Genomic DNA, 20,465 nt, shown 5'->3' on the forward strand with positions numbered 1-20,465 from the left:
GTTGATGAGGCCTTGAGAACTTTTCTAGAAACCTAGGATGGTCCCCAAGACCTGCCCTTTCCTCATCTTCTCTTACCTCATAGGCACTACCCCTCCAGGCACTGGGACACTGCTGGCCCTACCTACCTAAAGAGCCCTCCCTGGGAGGATGGCCTGGCCTGGGACTGCCAGGCCCCATCAGGGGGCACCTAAACCCTGAGTCAGCCCCAGAATTACCCTTATCGAAAGGGGAAGGTGCCATTTTATTTCAGGGACTGTATTTTCTGGTCCCCTGCCCCCACAATACATGTGTCCAGACGGGAACCAGATTGTTGTTTTGGAATTGAAGACAATCTGGGACATGTGGTCACCGTACCCACAACCTAGCCTTGGGCACGGGACAGGCAGCTTTGGTTTGAGATCAGCACACATACTTCTGAACTCCTCAAGGCTGGGGTTGGGGGCGGGGCAAGCGGGACGTCCAGCCACTGGGTTCAGTGACAGGATTCCAGGTGTGAGCATCCCAGGGGAGGTTCTCCCTGAGATGACCGTACCTCAGTTCCTCCAGGCCCTCTGGTAAATGTCAAAATATCCCTATAGCTGCCCTGGCCCCAGCACCCCCAAGGTTACATTCATTAGTTAAGATTCAATTAAAAATAAAAAGTAGATGTCAGCCCCTTCCCGCTAGGTCCTAGAGAGCTGAGTCCCTGGTACCAGCTGTCTAGTTCTGAAGAGGGGCCATCCCAGGCCGTGTCCGCTGGTGGCTGCCTGCCCCCATTGGGGCAGGTGCCCCCCCACTTGAGCTGTGGCAAACTGTGATGATGGAAGCTACATTCACAGGGAGAGTTGGTGTGCAAGGCCAAAGCCGAATGAGGTGGGGTGGGACCGTGAAGGAAATGCCCTCCAGGCCTGGGCCACCCTGGTGGTTCGAAGGGCAGGGCCACAGCCCCCCCCTCCAAACCCCTGTGGAGCCAGGAGTTGAAGGGTTGGACCTGGAAGACATTTGCACGGTGCCTCCCTCTGTGGCTGGGTGGGGGCAGCCTCGTGGTTCAGGGCCGAGACGGTGGGTGCCAGGCTCGGAGGGAGGGGGGTGGCGCTTAGGCCCCTCCGGACCTGGAACGGAGAGGGGGCATCAGGGGAGGGTATGAGGCAGGGCCCAGAGGGAGAGCCCTCCAGCTGGGGAGTCAGTGCTGGGCCCTGGAGGCAGCAAGTCACAGGCTGGCCGGGAGGGGGTCTGGTGGGAGGTAAGACAGCGGTGACATGGAAGACAAAACAGATGGGACGCAAAAGGAGGATCCCTTCCCAGGGAACTGGGGCTGCAGGGGTCACAGCTCCAGGGCCCACCTGGCCAGGTGGTCAGGCCGTAGGAGGGGCAGCAGAAGATGACCGCGGCCCCAGAGGACGAGGGGGCAAAAGGAAGGGGTGGGGCAGGCTGAGAGCGTTCATCCCAGGCCGCCTGCAGGGCTGGGGAACCGGCCCCCAGCTCCCGTCAACAGAATGCCAGAGCACAAATGAGATGGAGGAGACAAGGACAGCGGGAGGGATGATGTGGCCGGCGTCACACTGCCCCCTGCTGGGTCGGGTCGTACCTTCCTCTGCGGATGTTTCTTCAGGAGCCAAGGCAAGACGGGAGAGAAAGAGGAAAAGGAAATCTGACCTTCCCCTGCTCTCCAGGGAGGGGCCTCCCAGCCCTTGTGAGACTCCCTGACCTAGAGAGAGGCCTGGGTCGCCAAGACCTGGACAACTAAGGACAGGGCCAGTGGGCAATACTGAGATCTACCAAAAATGGGCACAGGGTTCAATTCCTGACTCTGCCACTAACTCACCATTTGATCCCCTGCTTCAGTTTCCTCCTTCGTATATCGAGGGGGTTGGATCAACTCCAGGGCCCCACACTTAGATGACCAAGGGGCTCTTAGGTTGAGTGGGGACTAGGGATAAGGGAACACACACCCTGGCACAGGTGAGCCTTGCAAGCCGCCACCCAGCTGTGCTGAGATACACTGAGGCACACTGGGGCCCAACATGTATATTATAGTACTGGGGAGTGAACCCCAGGGTGTCCTTCCTCTGACCTCCATCCTAGCACTACCTCTCTTGTTTTTTGTTTTTTAATTTTGTGACAGAGTCTTGTTGCCGAGGCTGGCCTCAGACTTGAGATCCTCCTGTCATAGCCTCCAGAGTCACTGGGATCACAAACTTGTACCACCACTCCCAGCCAACCTTCACATTTTTCAAGAGAGGCTGGCAGTTGGGATTGTTAAACATGAAATTTCTTGGTTTCTAAATGTGAGCAACTGTTCAAATGTTGCAACGAGACCCTGTGGGCTGACTGGGACTGGTGATGTGAGCTCTGGTTTATGTAACCTCTCAGGGAAGTCCCTCAGCTCCGACAGTCTGGGTTCTGACCCTGAAGATACCAGGGGGTCTAGGGTGCATGTATGTGTGTGTGCACGCGCGTCTCTTACTTAAATCCCCAGCCCGTGCCGCCCAGGACGATGGCTGCAACCAGGACAGCCCCGGCGATGGAGCCAATGATGATGTTGGTACCGCTGGGACCTGGGGAGGAGGGCAGGGCTTGGTTGGCAGGGACAGAAATGGAGAATGGGAAAGACAGACCCGCCCTGGCCAGCTCGAGCCTCACCTTTATATCGCTCTGTCTCCCCGGTGGGTGGGGATGTGGGCAGGGGGTTGTGGATGCTGCAGTCTTTGCCTGTCCAGTCAGGCTGACAGATGCACTTTCCTTCATTGCTACAGACCTAGAGACGGGGGTGGGGCCAGCAGAGGTGAGTAGATCTGTGTCCCCTCTGGTAAGCCTCTCCCACCATCCCTGGCCTCCAGGCACCCACCCCGTGGTGGGAGCAGATCCGGCGCTCCCCACTGCCTGGGCAGGTGCTGAAGTTGAAGGCAGAGGCTGGCAGGCAGCGGTGGTCCAGGCACAGCATGTTGGGCCCACAGGCCGTGCCATCCTCCACATAGCTCAGGTCTGAGCCATCAGCCAGCTGCACATGGCCTCCCCTGGGAGATGATACAGCCAGCTTCAATCCCCATCCCCTAGACCCCATCAGAGCTGCCACCTCCCCTTCCCCAGCCATGGTCCCAACCAACACCTGCAGTCCAGCTCCTTGCCCTGGTGGTAGAAGGTAACACTGCTGATGTCTCCCCCTAGGTCCCCTAGCCGAGGTGCTCCAGAGATGTTGACACAGAGGAGGAAGCCACAGAGCACATCCCTGTTGGGGCATGTGGAGATAGTGAGCCCAAGTTTGGTTCCAGACCCAACTACTGAACTCTGTTCTGCACTTTCCACTGGGCTTCGGGCTCCTCCTAGAAGAACCTGAATATCATTTCCCTCCCCAGAGCCTCTCCAAGGCTCAGTAGGTGCCTTGACTACTCACTGCTTATTGCACTGGACCCAGCCTGACCCCTTGCGCCCACAGTTCCCACGCTCCGTCCCCTCCACATTCAGCTTCTCATAGCAGAAACGATCAGCAGCCACTGGGGAAGGATGATGCCAGGTGTCACCCCACCCACCCCAGGACCTCAGGCCCACACCTCCCCGACTGTGGTTTGATTTCCAGGCCAGTTGGCTCTCTGAGATCCTGGGAGCCTCTCAATTCTGGGTTCCTCAGAGTCCCCTCTCCACACTCAGCCAGACTCACCATGGCCCCAAAGGGCCTGGCACTGTCGGTCCCGAGTTTTGCAGCGACCTCCATAGCAACGACCCTGAAGGAGCAGCAAACAAGAGACAGGAGATGGAGAGAGACACAGGGGGATCAGGTGGAGACAAGAGATTGCATTGAGCCATGAAGGGAAGGAGCCCCCTCCCCTCATACCTGCTCATGATCACAGTAGTAACCATCCAGCTTGTGCAAGTTAGGGGGACACTGTGGAGAGAGGGCTGACTGAGCAGACACCCCAGGGAGGCATACAGGCTTGCCAAATGCCTGGGGGCTGAGGATATAGCTCAACTGGTAGAGTGCTTGTCTTGCATGCACAACGCCCTGGGTTCAATCCTCAGTTAAAAAAAAAAAGCCTCCCCTGGGAATGGGGCTTACAGGGTTCTTGAACCTTAAGGACAAAAGGGAAGTGTCTGGTTCTGGATTTAACCATGTAGATTCAAAAGTCCTTTGGCCTCTCCAGCTTTCCTCAGTCTTCTACACCCACCCATCTCTGAGGACAGGGAGAAAAAAATGCCTAGCACATAATTACCACTTAATTGATGTTAACCAATATTATTATCCACTCTGATCCCTAGCATACACTAGGTGCTGTGCCAGGCGCTGGAAATACCAGCCAGACTGTAAATGGTGGTTTAATGATTGAAGGAACAAAGCCAGGAGGCATGAAGAACCCCTTTCTCAGATAAGGAAATGAGATGATGAGCGGCTAGTGTCGCCAGCTGCGAAGCGAAGGGGCTCAGAGAGCTGTCACAGAGCCAAACCGATAGGGGTAGGGGCTGCCTTGCCCGGGGCTCCGTAGGACGACTTGGCCGGGCGGACCTGGCTTGAGTCTCCAGTGCAGGTCTCCGCGATGTCGCATTCGTTCACCGCCTCTCGGCAGGAGACACCTCGCGGCTCGTACTAAGGAAGGGATGCATTTCGGGGCTATAGATACCTCGGCGCCCTCCTCTCCGGGACCACACCCTCTTCCCCATGGGTTCTCATTTCCCTGTCCCCCCCACTTACGGGCTGCTCACCCCTCACCCCGATCCCACCCCTCAGAGCCAGGGTTTCAACAGTCCCAGGTGGCCGAACGCCCCGCCCTCAATCGCTCATTGGTGCTTCTTTCGCGCCAGGTCCCATCCATATATGTGCTCCGCCCTTAACAGCTCCGCCTCGTGTGTGTGTGTTTGTGTGTGTGTGTTTTTATGTGTGTGTGTGTGTGTGTGCGTACACACACGCGCACGCACGAGATCGAACCCAGAACCTCATGCTTACCAGGCAAGCGCGCCGTACCACTGAACTACACCCAGAACCACATCCCCAGCCCCTGCCGCCTCTTATCTGAAGTCATCCCACCGTCCCTCCGTGGTCCCGGCCCCGCCCGATCGCTCTTCCTCACCTTGCAGCGGCGACAGCAGAGCCCGTCGCTGCACATGGCATCGTGAGTCAGAGTGCACTTCTTGCAGCAATTGCCACCCGCTCGGCTGCATTCCTGAGGGTCGCGAAGAGTAGAGGAGGGAAGCGGGCAAGTCCTAATTCTCCCCACTCCGACCCTCCCCCGCGCCCACCTCCGCCTCCCTGGTCCCATCTGGCGCACGCATCGGCCGCTCACCTGCACCGAGCCGCAGTCACATTCCTCCCCCGCCTCCACGAAGCCATTTCCGCACTCGGGGGGGTCCAGAAGCTGGACCGGGAGGGGGTGTCGGGAGGGGGTGTCGGGAGTCTGGCTGGGACCTTGCCCAAGCCCGCCTCCCCTGTTCCCCGCCCCGGGGCTGGTACCTTGAGGGGCTTGTTGAAGAGGCAGCTCCCGCCGCCCTCCTGCAGAAACTGGTTGTACTCATCGATGCTGCAGCGCGAGAACTTGCGGGGCAGGTAGAACCTGGGCGATGGTGAGGGGATGGATGATCCCCCCCAGCCCGCCCTCTCGCCCCTTGTTAACTCTGGGGAGCGGGCACACCAGGGTCTTGGTCACCATCGAAAGGCGGCTGAATGCACTACAGTCCTCCCGCCTGCCCATCAAGGAATGAGCGGAGGACGTAGCTCCCGCCAGCTCTGAGGAATCTCAGGATTCCGTGCTTTGAGAAGGGACCGCGCCTCCACACGACGCTCGGGCGGCGCCCAGTGGCGAGCGCGTGCACTACAGTCTGGCCAAGTTTCGTGTCCCAGCAGGGGAATCTGGGCCTTCTGAGTAGTGTTCGAAGAGAACTGGGCTTCTTGGAATCCCGTGTGGTCCCGTGAGCTGGGCTTTTGGGGCGCAGATTACATCCAGTGCCTTCTCTGGGATTCCCCTCAAGACCCTCTCCCCAGTTCGTGCCCAAGAACTCACCCAGTATCCTCCATGATGCAGCCCAGCCAGATGTCTGGACACTTGCAGTCCCCTGAGAGGTGAGCCAGGAGGATATGAGGGAGGGTGGGGGACCACTCCCTCCCACTTACACCCTCTTTACTTCTAGAGTTGCTGGGTGTGGGTCGAGGCTGGCTGTGGGATCACTTGGTGTTCTCTAAGGGTTGATACCTGCTGAGCTCCTGTGTTTGTTCCACATCATGCCCAGGTTCTGCCCCAGCGTCTGGGCCAGGGTCACTGCCATGGCCCCCATGTTGCCATACTAGGGGTGGGGAAGATGGAGCACAAAGATGTCTCCATCCTCCCAACAGGCATCTTGTGCTTGGTATCCCCTCTCCCTCAGCCCCACCCCAGCCAGGCCCTCCCTACTCACCTCATTGACACCCCCACCCCTGGACAGGGAGCAGATGCCCCCCACGTAGGCTGCACCACTGCTGGTGCTCTGGAAGGTCCTGCCCCTGGAAGGAAAGAGTTGTCAGGGTGATCTCCTGTCTTGTCTTCCCTATGCGACTCCCTGGGGTGTTAGGAGGTCGGGGGCGGGGGCCCTGACACTAGAGTCCTTCCTTGGGGAAGCAGGCAAGCCCCCCCCTCCCTTGGGCCTCATTTGCCTGAAAGTCAAGTAAGAGATTCCTATTAGATCATCTCTAGTTGCAAGGCCCTGTAATTAGACCCCCCCACCCCATCAGGGTACTGGGTCTCTGAGGAAGGGATAATGGGACAGTCTGAAGGGGAAAGAGGGGACTGTGGGGAGGTAAAGGTATATGAAGACTCCCCACCAGGGCTAAGGCAATGGGACCCAGCCTAAGATGCAGGGGATGCCCAGCCAGTTGCATGTGGCTGGGGCAGGTGTCAAGTGCAAGGTGAGCTTGGCCCTCAGACTCCCCAGGCTCTGAGGAGAGCACCTGCACAGGTAGGTGTTAAGAACCCTAAGCACCACAGAAGGAGCCCAGGTCAGGTGCATGGGTCAAGGGACTCACGAGAAGAGGTGGGTGGCATCACTGGGCTCAGGCAAACCCTCCCGCCGGTAGACCATGAGGCGGGCCAGGGTTTCCAGGAGGTCATCCTGCACCTGGATCTTGTCCCCATCTGCCCATGTTTCCATGGCAACCAGCACAATGCGGGTGTTGAGCTGCTCCTTGTATATCTGGTACCAGAGGGAAGAAGATGAGGAGGGCTGGACGGTGGGAGTGGTTGTGGGGGGACAGGGATGTCCCTCCAGGAAGTAGGGGTCAGAGGCTGAAAGTGACCCCTGGATGTGTGGAAGAGTGTGGAGAAGATGGAGGAAGGGCTGCTCACCACATCTGCCAGGTTCACCACGGACTTGGCAAAGTTGCTGGTGAGGACCACAGACTGTCGCATCTGCTCAAACTGCAAAAGAGAAGAGAGGGAGGGAGGGAGGCTTCTTCCTGGCCCCTCCTCCTGGTGTCACCCCCCAAGTCTGGGAACTTACCAGCTGGTGGTCATTGATTACAATCAGCTCCACGTACTTGGTCTCACTGTGTACAGTGGGGTGGCCCCTGCGGACCTGGGGGGTGGGTGGGCACTTGGAATCAGTCCCTCCATGTTTGGCCTCATGGCCAAGCCATGGAAGACTCGGTGTATGTGGGGTGGTCTGGACTGCAGCGGGGGACAGTGCCAGCCTCCACTGTAGCGTATCCCATCCCTCCCCAGCCTGGGAATGGGCACAGAGGGCCAGCAGCCTTTGCTTGCCTGAGATGGGGACCTGTGTAGACATCAGTGTTAGGGAGGAGTTGGGGGCTCTTCCCAGAGATGGCTCCCTGGCCATAGGTGGGAGTTCCCGCCCTGGACCACAGCCTGATGTCTCTGAAGCCCGAGGTCTGAGCGGGCCCCGTACCTGCCTTTTCCTTCTCAGCCTCGGCCGGTTTGGAGGAGCAGAATGGGCGGGGTCAGCAAACAGGCAGCCTGTGGGGAGGGGCAGATGAGGGGGGCACGGCCCACCCCCACCCCAGCCCAACCTTCCCTCCCTTACCTGGTTCCCTGCATCCGAGGGGGGCTGGGAGGAGAGGGGTCCGGTAAATGAGGTGGGGAAGGGGTCCCTGCAATGAGGGGGGATTAGTTCTTGGGGAGCCAAGTAGGTCTGCTCTGGGCCCAGTTGAGGGGGTAGCTCCAGCCCTTCCCTCCATGCCAACCTAGGGTGACCCAGAACTGGCCAGAGCTCCCATGTCGGATCTGATCTCCCAGATGCTCAGATTCCAGGGTCAAGACCTGGGGGTGCCCTGAGAGACATGGGGCAAAGGACACTGGAGCCCAATTGGAGGTCACTCAGGGGACAGAGGGGACATTGGAGCTGGGGGCATAGGGCGAGGGAACCAGAGCTGGGATCACTGAGGAGGGCAATGAGTCTGAGGTTACTGAGGGAGGCGGAGGAGGAGGCAGAGACAGCTGTTGGGACGGTCACAGCATGGCCATCAGAGGGGGTGGTGAGGGCTTACCTGGGGGGCTCCCCAAGGCCCAGCCATCTCTTGGGGCTCCACAATGTAAGTCAAGTTCCCATCAGAGAAGACCCCACTGTGGAGAGAGAGGCACAGATCCCCACCGTCCCAGCTGGGCAGGAGGCTCTCCCGGCCACCCAGCCCTGCGGGTACTCACTGCAGCCCCCAGCAGGTGGAGATGGCGGCAAAGGAGTGCGGGCTGCCCCGGAGCTTCCCCTGGTAGTAGCAGTGGTCTCCAGCCCCCTGGGGAGCAGCAGAACAGTAAGCAGAAGGCAACCCACCCTGGCACGGAGGCAGGAGGATGGTGGGGGAGCACAGAAAGCTGCCCTGTGTGCAGGTGACTAGAGTCCCAGGTATACCTGGGCCTCTGGGGTCTGGTTCTATGCTGCTGGTGCTCCTCATTGGCTCTTTCCTAACCCTCTCTGTGCCAAGTTCACCTCTCCTATAAAATGAGGAAGTTGGACCATGGCAGGGGTTCTTAGCCATTTGTTGGTCACAGACTCCTTTGAGAATAATATCTCACATTTATATAGCACCTGCTGTGTGTCAGGCCCTCTGCTACGCACTTACCATGTATTATCTCATTTAATCAGGTGACTGCTATGGACTCACCCTAACCCACGCCATCTCACTTGAACACTGCCTCTATGGCACACACCTGGACATGTGGTCTGTGGCTGAGGAATTCTAAGCAGCATGGGTCCTCCTGGCCAGGCTCATGGGTCAGGGGACCAGCAGCACCCCCCTCCCCCAACTCTGCTTCCTGCAGAATTACTTGTGCTCCAGTTACTGAACAGGCTGGGAGGGGGCAGGCTATTTATAGATACTCATTCATCTTTGTTCAGGCTCCAGGGCCTCCAGGGCTGGGACCCTGGTGTGGCAGGCAGCTGGGAATCCCAGGGCAAGAGGGGGCACTTCCTCCACTGCCTCCTCCCAGGAGATCCTAGGGAGACAGCCAGCAGGGCACAGTGAGGGCCCCTGTATGCCCCCCACAAGGCGGGAGCTGGCCTGGAGGCGGACTCCCGGGGCTGGGCAGGGGGCTTCAGGTCCCACACTGTGGACCTGCCTACCCAAATGGCGATTCTCAGGGCTTCCAAGGTGAGGAGAGATAGAAGATCTCCAGGAGTCAGGCCTCCTGAGTATCTCCCTGACCTCCCTTCCACCAGCCGCCTGTCCCTCCATCTTTTGTCCCCTCAAGGCTGGGGATTGAACCCAGGGCCTCGCGCATGCCAGGCAAGCATTTAACCTCTGAGCTCCACTGCAAGCCCTGTCCCTACACCTTTGCCCACAGAAACAGCAGCCCTATCCCACCTCCCTGTTCCCTTCCAAAGGCACTCACAGTACTGTGCTGGGTTGTCCCCTCCCTGCTGAAGTGGCGCTCTACGTATTGCGAGGAGAGGAGGTGACTGAAACAGCAGACAGAGTGGCAGAAGGAAAGAGGGGGTTGTTGGTGAGGTCGGGTCAGGCTTGGGGCCTGCCCCCGGCTCAGGATCCCCGCACCCACCCTCCACCTGGCACCAGCCGCCACGCCCAGGCACCTGCTGCCCACCCTCCCGCTGCCCTTCCTCCTGGGCTCAAGGCCACACTCACTGGTTCAGCTCCAGGTCCAAGGTGAAGTTTGAGTTGAAGGCTGGGATGACGAAACTCACCTGGGCCAGATGGACAGGCTGAGGTGGGGAAGGGCAAAGGGGAATCAGTCTGAGGGTCTGAAGGTAGGAGTCAGGAGCCCCTGGATGGAAGGAGCCCTGGGGAGGGTGCTGGCCCCAGCATCTGAGGGGACCCCTCTTTAGGAAGATGCTTTGCACAAGGTCCTCTTCCTCCAAGACCCTGTTCCTTTCCTGGGGGGCAGGGCAGGATGCTTACCCCTGGGCATGGCCGGCCCCACCCCCGCCTCTGGGTTGAACTCCTGGGACCAGGTTCCAGGAGCAGCTGGGCCAGCGGGGGGGAGTCCCTCAGACTGCTCATGGCCTCATCCAGGTGCTCCCTGTGCTGGTAGGACCACCCCAACCTCAGGTGGAGTAAAGGAAAGGTCCCCAGAAGTAACAGAGAAAGGGAGAAGAGTCCTGTCCAGGAAAAAGGAAGCAGGCCCTTTGCTTCCTGCCCAGCCCCTGTCCACACAGGAAGCCGTGGACTGTGTGGATATGGGCGGAGTGGGCAGGAGCTGATCAGGGTGCCCTGGATGTTAGGCAACAGGCAGGTGCCATCCTCTGAGGAGGTAAGGACTTGGCTCCTCTACTCCCAAATCCATTGCCCTCTGCCTTGCCCAAAGCAGCTCATCTTTAATATTTCAATTCCATGGTTAATTTTTAAACACGGAAGTTTTCCTGATAAATTTTTCAGAGGGGCCTATGCAGTGGGGCTGGGAGGTTCCAGGTTGTCATGGCAACATACCAGGCCTGAGCAAGATGGCTGACCTCCCAGGCCTGGGCGCCAGTTGCCAGGAGGGGATGGAGACTTCAGATCCTGGAGGGAGAGTCACTCCAAGAGAAGAAGGGCAGGAGAGCCCAGGCTGAGGGAGTGTCAGCCTTCTAGGGCCCTGAGTCACAATCACCCTAGGGGTACCTCTGGAGGCTCTGTCCTCCTCCCCAACTGGAGTATACGGCCTCAGGTCTTAGGAAAGATCTGGAGGCAGAGGAAGGCTGGAGGGTTCAGGAGCTGGAGCCTCCTTTCTGCCTGTCCATTTAAGAAAACTGAGCTCCAGATACCAAGGTGAGGGTCACAGCACTCTGCCCTGAGGATGGGAAGCTTTTGTTTCCTGCCTGGCTCTCATGGTAGGGGAGCAGGTCGCAGGAAAAACAGGAGCCTGACATCGATGTCATGAAATTCCATAGCCTGCTGCCTGGTCTAGCTGCTCAACCACCTGACCATGACTAATCCTCACTGAGCACTTCTTATGCACCAGGCACGGGTCTGCCTTTGATGAGCATTATCATATTCAATCTTCACAACAACCCTGTAGGATAGATGCCACTGTCATTCCCACCTGACAAACAGGGAAATTGAGGCACAGACAGGCTGATAAATTGGCCCAAGGTCACACATCTGAGAAGTGATGGAGCTGAGAGTCAAACCTAGGGAATCCATTTCCAGGGCCTTCCCACCCCAAAGGTGAAATAAGATGGAAGTTGGCCTGGGGTCCATGAGAGACCCTGGGAGAGACAGCAAGGTGGGGCGGAGTGCCGAGCCTGGGTAGCAGATCTTTGAGCCCCAAGGACACTGACTCTTCCCATCCCAGCTGACCAAGGCTCCAAGTCCCATTCTGAGCCCCTAGAACATCGATCAGACTCGAAATAGAAAGTCAAGGACAAGGAATGACTGCTTTTCTCCCCACCCCTGCCCAGGGCCTCCTCGCGCTCCCCTCCCTCCCTCCAACCAGGACTGGCTCTATCCCTGCCCCTCCCCAGCCCTTCCTGGACCAGCTCTGCCCTCCCCCACCTTGGACGGATCCTGCTTGTTCTGTGGGTCCCCCACAAGCCCCTACGCCAGCCCAGAGAAGCAGCTTGCCCTGCCGCCTTGCCCTGATTCTCTGTCTCAGGATGTGCATCAGGGTCCTAGCAACTTCTCTGAATTTCAGTTTTTCCCGCTAAAAATGATGAAGATGAAGGCCACTTTTGAGTCTGAGAAGTTGATGTCGTTGTGGGAGGTCATCCTGGGCCTGGAGGAGTCGGGCACTTTTAGAACCTTCCCTACTTGGGAGGTCAGCAGGCTGACCTCACTGTCCCCCTCTGTCTGTGGAGGCCAGGCTGGCCCGCTCTGGGGCATGCCCAAGACAGATGGGGGTGCAGTGCCAGAGACTGCAGAGTCCTTTGTGGCCCCACCTCTATAGCCTGTGAGGCTGAACTGTGGGAGCAGATCCCTGTTCCCCAGCAAGATACGGGGCTCAGGCCAGAGAAGGCAGGACAGCACATGCCCTGAGGCTGGTCCTGACAGAGGCAGATTTGGGAACTGCCAAAAGGTGGTGGAAGAGAGAGGAGAGGAGCAGACATCCACGCATGCTCGGAGGACACAGCTCTGAATGCTGTCTGAAGGAAGAGCTAGATCAGGCAGGGCCCCCTCAGTCCCAGGACCTCTGGGTCTCAGACACCAGAGTCCCCAGAGCTCCCAGCCAAGTTTTTCAGGCCAATGTTCTATCAAAGTCCAACTGTTCTCCTGGCCTACGCCTGTCTCATACCCCTGACCTGCCCCTGGCCTCATTCCATCGCCTCCCAGGCCCTGGTGGACTTTCCAGTCTTGAGGTCACACCAGTCATCCAGCCACCACCCCCCCAGTAACCAGCTCAGCATGGCAGGGCCAACTCTGCATCCTGCACTTGCCTCTTGCTGCCCTGGCCACCGGCGCAGTCACGTGCTCCACCTCATTTGATCTCGACCCACCCAGGCCGTCTGGACCTCATTTTACAAATGCTGGACTGAGGCTTAGCGAGGGACACTTGGAGGTGACAGGCTCAGGGTCATGGCTGGGGAGCCAGCTGTCGGGCCAAGTCTCACCCTTGAGCTGGGGGTTGCCTCTGCCGTTGCAGCTGGCAGGATGACGATCCACCTCTCCACCTGGGCTTTCCCTGATCCTCGTCCCCCACTTTCCCAGACACCTGCTTCAGGGGGACCATACCTCATTCTCTCTGAGCTCTGTGTGGGGCACGACCATGTTCTGGGTGCAGAGAGAAGGAGGCAAAGATTCTGCTGGCATCCCCCCTGAATAATCACAAACACAGATGCTGGTCTCAGACCCAGACCTGCAGGATCCTGTTCTTGGGAAAGAGGAGACCAAAGATCTTTAGGGTTCCTAAGTACCCTAGAAAATCTGAACATGCAGAGCCCTGCTCCCTATGACCTGCAGGCTCTGCCCTTCACGCACGGGCCCAGGAACTCCCAACGGCACCTCTACTTCCCCACAGCCCTCCCATCCCACCCTCATCTGCACGGTTGGTGCCCACAACCTTGGCTACCCCCTTGCCCTCTGGTCCTTTAAGCAAACAGTGTATGTATACACACACACACAATTTTTTCTTCAGAATCTCACTATGTTGCCCAGGCTGCCCTTGAACTCCTGGGCTCAAGTGATCCACCTTAGCCTTAGCCTCCCGAATGCTGGGACTACAGGTTCATACTGCCATGCCTAGCCACACTCGTTCTTGATGTGTTTTTCTTTTGTTTTAATGACTGATTCACCATTTCACGAGGGCCACCTTTAATCCCCTGGAGCAAGAGGCTCAGCATTCAGTGGAGTGAAAGCAGCAGGAGGCCTAGGTGAGTGCTTAATCCTCGGCCTCAGTTTCCCCATTGGTAAGATGGGACTGTCAGGAGGAGGAAGAGGAAGCCCTGCTCAGTGTGCTGTTATCATGAAGAGGCGTGATAATAAGTGAGAAAGGATGTAGAAAACAGTCCAGCTGAAGGGGGCTTTGAGTACCTGGATAAAGACCCCCTTAGGCAGCGACAGGCTCCAGATCTGGGTGACTGATTTATCTGTGAGGTTCTCTCACCTGCGGGCTTCTTTCTGGAATCCTCTCCAGCCAGCTGGGCTTGGAGACACCACCACCTCCTGGGCTGGGTGGCTGCACATGAGGGAGGAGCTAGGGAGGCAGGGGGCTCCCCACAGGGGCGTGTCCTGGCTGGAAGACCCCTCTTTTCACCCCGCAACTGACGCGCTGCAGGGTCCCCAGCGAGGTGCTAATGCTGTATTTATCAACAGGACCAGGGGATTCCCAGACACTGAGAACAGTTGGACAAATTTCTGATGATGAGATTTGACCTAAATTTTTGAAGACAGAGTCACCTCCTCACAAGGTCATCAGTCCCTCTGGGGGAAGGTGCTGGGCAGCTGGGTTCCTCTAGGCAGCCAGGAGGGGTGCTTGGGAGAGGCCAAGCCCACAGGCTGGAGTCTGGCTGGGGAGGACTTGAGACGCCTGGCCTGCCCTGTGTCTCCTGGAGCCCCACCTGGCGCCTGACGGGTAACCCCCAAAGCCCCAGCTCCTGTTCCTCACGCCCATCTCTCAGGCCAGCACCCGGGTGCCTCACTCAGGGGTGCTGGGAACGGGGCTCTGGCTGGATCCCAGGCTGGACACCTGCAGCAGCCCAAGGAGTGGGACTGTCATCAGCCCCGTTTTATGGAGGAGGAAGGGGCTTCTCAGAACATAGGAAGATATGGTGGAGCAGGATCTGCACTGAGGTTCGCTTGCCCCAAAGCCACAGCCAGCAGCCTTTCAGACCACAGTCCGTGGACCCTCCCTCCTGTGGGGCTCAGCACGTGGCCCTTGGGAACAAGCTGGGTCCACGGGTCCTGGCCATGGCTTTTAGCCACCATGCGCCTCCCAGGAACCTCTCCTTCCCCCACCCCAAGTTAGATCTGCAACTCTGGCCACAGACCACAGCTAGCCTTGGCTCTAGCGGGTGACAGCACTGGGTGATCACTCTGGGCTGCTGCCTGTGACACCCATCTTCCCAGGGCTGGAGGTTGAGCCTCCCTCAGTCGCCCCCACCTCTATGCAGCAGGGAAGCAAGAGGCTCTCTGCGCAGGGCTTCTGGGGCAGCATTTCCAGTAAATGCTGCTGTGGGCAGCTCTCAAAGGCCCAGCTCAGGGAGGAGCCCCCTCCCCCTGCTGGCTCACATGAGCACTCTCTCCTGGGCCTGGGACCCCTTCACTCCAGACCCTGTTGGCTTCCCTCCACCCTGCCTCTCCTTGCTTCCCAAGGATTCTGGGTTCCCCATGGCCAGCTTCGTGTGAATCAAAGAAAGGTGACCCTCAGGACACATGCAGCCTCTTGGGCCCATGGATTTCATTCAGCTCTCTAACCCCTTGCTTGGGTGACTTGCACAGTCAACAACCAGTCTGACTGTACACTGTGGGCCTCTTATCCTCCTGCCTTACCCCTTAGCTGTGGGCTGCTTATGACCAGAAATTTCTGCACTTTCAGGAGCCCCTCACTTCTCTGGGTCACAGGCCCAACCTACTTATAAACTGGACAGAAGTTGAGGGGTTGAGGGCAAAGAGAAAGCAAGGGGTCCCTCATGTCCCTTTTCTATACAACCCTGAGTGAGGTGGGCAGTCCACCAGCTAAGTGTGCCACTCTGGGTTTCTTTCCCTTTCTCTCTTTCATACTAGGGATCAAACCCAGGGGTGCTCTACCACTGAACTATATCTCCAACACTATTTATTTACTTCTTGGTCCCGGGATTGAACCTAGGGTCACTTAACCATGTAGCCGAATCCCCAGCTCTTTTTTTTTTTTTTTATTTTAATGTTTTTATTTTGAGAGTTTATGGCTAAGTTTTTAAGGTCTTGCTAATTTGCTGAAGCTGGTCTTCAACTTGCCATCCTCATGCCTCAGCTTTCTGAGTTGCTGGGATTACAGGTGTGCGCCACCACACCCGGAACCCTTTATATTTTTTATCTTAAAATAGGGTCTCACTAAGTTGCCCAGGCTTGCCTTGAACTTACCATCCTCTTGCCTGGGCCTGAAAAGTCCCTGGGATTATAGGCATGGGTCACTGCACCTGGCTGGATATCAATGTTGACCCAGCTACTGATGTGACTTGGGAGAGTTACTTCCTCTCTCTTTGCCTGTTTTCCCCATCTGTGAAGTGGAAATCATGGTCCCATCTCCTGGAGTTGGGATGAGGATTAAATAGACTCATATGTGTAAAGGCACAAGTGTGCCTGCCTTAATGGACTGGTAATTGTCATCTCTCTACCATCTAATTCTTTCCTGGTCACCTTCTCTTTCCCCTGTGCTAGTCCCATGTCCACTCCCACCAAGCCAAGGATCCCCAGCAACCAAGCCCTTTCCCATAGCCGCCTCCTGGAGGTAAGAGGGGCTGAGATTTATGATATCTTCATCCAGACGAGGCTCAGAGAGGTGAACGGATCAGCCCAACACCAGGGCAGGTCAGTGCCCAAGGTTCCCCGCCCCAGCCCTGCGCGGCAACACGTGCCCCAGGCGGCCCACGTGGCCGGAGACCTCGATGCCTGCTCAACTGCTCAATTGGAAGTCCTCACCAGGGAGATAACTTGGGACAGAAACCAAGCAGCGCGGGTGTAGAGAGCTTCCTGCTGGACCAGGGTGGTCAAGGCTGCCCTGACCCCACCATCAGCCTCAGAAGTGCCCCAACCCTAGGGACAAATGCCGGGTGGGAGACTGAAAGTCAGGGAAAATCTTCTGGACAGGTCACTTGTCTCCTTTGGTCTTCTTCCCATCCTTCTTGCTCTGGGTGCGGTTGGGGAAGTGCCCCTTGACCCAGATCCAGAGAGCCCTGGAGGCAGAACAGTGCAGTATAGGAGCTCTGGTCTTGGAGAAAATTACTCCCAGCTCCACTAATTAAGATCTGATTGATTTGGGGTAAGTTACTTAACCTCTCTGAGCCTGAGTTTGTTCATCTGCAAAACGGAGCAGACAGATGTTACCTGCCTCCCAGAGTTGCAAGACTTAAATGATGTGCTCACAAAGCTCAGCAGAATGCCTGGCCCAGAGAAGTCCAAGGGAAACTGAGGCAGGGCCCTAAGTCCCCTGAGGAGGCTACGAGAGAAGTCTCAGTCCCAGAGAGACCCCTACTGCAGATGACTACTGCCCACAGACCCACAGGACTCTCCGCTCCCACCCCCGCCCCCAGGCACCCCTTAGGTGTATTCAGATTTGGTCACTAACATATACGCCACACATGCACACAGGCCACCCACTCACCCAGCAGAACAACACTCAAAGAGACACCCCACCCATCCAGTCCCACTGCACCTCCCTGATCTTCACAGCTACAGGCGCCTCCTCTCCAAAAAGGACCAGGCCCAAGAAGTCACTTGGATCCCTGACTTTTCAACCCTACCAGGCTCCCGTGATTCCCCTCATCTCTGCCCCCTGACCCCAAGGTGACATCACTCCTTCCCCAACCTGTCATCCGCTAAAGCACAATCAGAGTCCCAGCAGTCAGGCAGGGTCACCAAGGCCATACCAAGGCAGCCGTGGGGTGCACAATTCACAGAAAGCCAGTCTAAGAACCAAACTGCAGCTGGGACACGGCATCCCTGCTGCGAGGACCATCCTTATGCCCACCCACCTGCTCCCAGGGAGCCTGGGCGGCGCCACCAAAGCTGGTCTCTCCCCTGTGGCTCAGCCACCAGCTCAGCCCCCTCCTCTCCGGGTCCCCATCACTGCCCTGAGTGATGGTGCATCTATTATGCATGTTCCCTTCCTGCTCCACTCCATTTCACAGTACTCCCCACCCCTGCACCACCCCACACCCCCTCCCCCTTAAGGGCTTTTAACCAAGTACATTAGGCAGGGCCAGATGCCAGTCTGACAGATGTCTGTAATGTTAGCCTCCGTTTCCCTCCTTCCTCCCTCTGCCCAGCCCAATTTACCTCCCACCACTTGCAGCTGCCAAAACTTCCCAGACTTTGTTGTACCCCTCCTCTGAGTCTCCTCCTGACACCCCGTGTTTCTGCTGGGCCTTCATCATCCAGCCCTCTGCCGCCCCCATTGGCCTGGCTAACTTTCAGCATCAAGGTCCTGGAGAACTGAGGCACGCTGAATGGATATTCCATCTGGATGATTATTATTCACATGATATTAATTAATTATTAATTGCAATTAATCTCTTTCATTCCTAACCTTCCTGTGGGAGGCAGGAAGGGCCTGGCAGCTGAAAAGGACAGGGGCAGGTAGAGCTGGTGTTGGTGGGTGAGCTTGGGTCCTCCAACCATTTTCCAAGGTCCCACCTTCAGCCAGGACAGGAAGGCAGATCAAGTTTGTGCACAGTGGGAAACTGAGGCAGGAGCACATACTAAAGTTGTTCTAAGAAAGCTGAGGGTGGCTTTAGTGCACCTGGAAGTCAGAGTCCCTGTTTGGGCACTGGGCAGCTTCTCCCTGGCCTGCACTGCTCTGCCCAAGCCCCATTTTAAGCAGAACCACTAGATGGGGCAGGGAGGGGGTGCTAGTGGAAGGCTGACCCATGACAGAACTGAGGCCTGGGTGAGCCAGTGTCCCTGAGGGCTGACAGCAGGGGGTCTCCACAATGATGGAAGGGACCAGGATGGGCAGGCCCAGGGCTTCCCACAGCCCATTGTACAGAAGGGTTAGCTGCCCTGGCCAGCTGCTGAGGTGGCACCCAACACTTGGCTACCCAGTTGCTTCCCTTGGGTTCTGAGGCCTGCTTCAGCCCCCTTCCCTCACCACCAGCCCCACTCACCGGGCCCCCAGGTGGCTCCTGGCGGACCCTGGTATCCAGCTGCTGCTTTCGGACCTCTCCCCCGGAGCTCTCCCCTACCAGACGGCTGGGCTCTGTGACCTCGGGGGCTTCTACAATCCCCACCTGGAGTGAGCCCCTCCAGCGCAGAGCTCCTACAGGATCCCGGGCCCCAAGACCTGAGAAGACAAGGCCATAGCTGCAGGCAGTTGCCCTCCACGGGGCAGGAGACTTGGGAAGCGGGTGGGCACACCCCAGCCCCCAATCTGGCGTGGCCCTTGGAGCCTTGGATCTAATTGGGTGGGAGGATCTGGCTACCCTGCAGGGGAAGAACCCCAAGGGGAGGGGACCAGGAGCTTCGTCCTTCCCAACCGTCACGACTGCCCCCCCAAACCTGCAGAGACCTGCAGAGTCGGCCGGCCAACGGCAGGGGAATGGCCGCGGTGAGGCCGGCCAGATCGGGACAGGTGGGTGGACGCACCTTGCCTCTTCTCCGGTTCCCCCACCCTCCCGCGCTCTGGATCGGCTGTCACCCGGGGCACTGCAGGAAAATGTGGCTGCAGCAGAAACAGCCGCAAAGCCCGGGGCGGGGGCCGGACGGGGGTACCCGGCAAGGCGGGGGTCACTTACCGGGCGCGGGGAGCAGCGGCAGCAGCAGCAGCAGAGCCGCGATCGCCCGGCGCCGCAGCCGCCTCATGGTTCGCTCATAATCCTCCGGGTCCGGGGGCTGCGGCTGCCAGCGGCGCGGCGGAGAGCGGGAGGCGGGCCGGGGGCGGGAGGCGCCGGCGGCCGGCGGGCGGGGGCGCGAGCGGGCGGCGGGGGTTCGCAGGGCGGGGGCGGCAGGGAGGCGCCGGCTCAGCGCGCTCCGGCCGCGGCCATCCCGGCGGGGCGGCGGGGCCGGGTTAAGAGCGGCGCGGCGAGCACGTGAGCCCAGGGCCCGCCCCCCACTCCCGCCCCCCAGCCCGCTGGCCCGGCCGCCGCGACGGGAGGACAAAAGAGGCGCCGCCCCGGGGGTCGCTTCCGACACCTCCTCTGCCCCCTCGGCAGGTGCACTCCCTCTCCGTCGGTCCCTTCCTTGGCCACCCGTTGCCTGAGGATCCGTGAGGACCCATAGATTCGTAGGGGGAAGGAGGCAGGGTGCAGAGGGGGCCCGGGGTCTCTGACTCGATGGCCAAAGACAGCCAGTCTGGGCACCTGATGCCGGGGCGTGGCGGCCGGACCCGGTTTCACCCACTGGTGTTGTACACCTGCCATTCCAGCCCCAGATGCTCAGCAAGACTGCCCTGGCCTCAGCCCGAGTGTCCCGGCTGACCTAAGGCTGCGGGAGCCCGGAAGGTGGAGAGATGGACAGAGGTTTTGTTGTTGTTTTGGCGAACGCCCTGCTCCATGCCTTCCGGATCTCTTGTCCTGCAGCAGAGCAGGTCACTGCAGTCCTCCCACACCTGCGGTTGGGACCCCTTCCCACTTGGCAGGCTACTTCTTCTGGTCAAAGACTCCCCTGCCTCTAGGAGGGTATCAGGGATTGCTGCCATCACAACCACCAGAAAAGGCTGGCTTTCCTCTCTGGGCTCCTAAGTCTTTGGCATAGGGAACTTCCCCCTAAATAAAATAAAAACCACCCAGGTGTTCCCATGCTGTTAACATGCCCCATTTCTGCCCCTCTTGTGGTTGTCCAAATCTTTAAGGAGCAGAAGATGCTTTTGCAGACTACCACCTCCCCTCTGGTCAGAACAGGTTGCCTTAAACTTGCCCAACCCACCTTCCCAGCTGCACCTTCAACCCAGTTACTGAGCTCCTGGGTAAGATGGGTTCCAGAACTAGGGGCTGGCATCCCTGACCTCTGCTAGGAGTCCCA

At 58.4% G+C, this 20,465-nt stretch overlaps 1 protein-coding gene across 1 annotated transcript; it reads right to left on the bottom strand.

Annotated features, from left to right (window-relative positions):
• Positions 1 to 1,537: 1,537 nt before the first annotated feature.
• Adam11 (ADAM metallopeptidase domain 11) lies at positions 1,538 to 19,307 on the bottom strand. The gene is made up of 26 exons (XM_076869299.2): positions 19,241 to 19,307; positions 18,614 to 18,789; positions 10,029 to 10,105; positions 9,778 to 9,844; positions 8,596 to 8,681; positions 8,439 to 8,514; positions 7,976 to 8,042; positions 7,841 to 7,908; positions 7,436 to 7,510; positions 7,282 to 7,353; positions 6,963 to 7,129; positions 6,359 to 6,443; positions 6,157 to 6,247; positions 5,968 to 6,019; positions 5,421 to 5,520; positions 5,254 to 5,325; positions 5,041 to 5,133; positions 4,479 to 4,559; positions 3,813 to 3,863; positions 3,639 to 3,702; positions 3,375 to 3,474; positions 3,090 to 3,209; positions 2,829 to 2,997; positions 2,624 to 2,738; positions 2,448 to 2,538; positions 1,538 to 1,586 (listed from the first exon to the last, which is right to left on the bottom strand). The coding sequence occupies exons 1-26, from the start codon at positions 19,305 to 19,307 to the stop codon at positions 1,538 to 1,540; spliced, it is 2,331 nt and encodes a 776-aa protein (XP_076725414.1).
• Positions 19,308 to 20,465: the final 1,158 nt, after the last annotated feature.

The sequence above is a fragment of the Callospermophilus lateralis genome, chromosome 11 (assembly GCF_048772815.1).
Source record: "Callospermophilus lateralis isolate mCalLat2 chromosome 11, mCalLat2.hap1, whole genome shotgun sequence".
NCBI classification, from domain to species: domain Eukaryota; kingdom Metazoa; phylum Chordata; class Mammalia; order Rodentia; family Sciuridae; genus Callospermophilus; species Callospermophilus lateralis.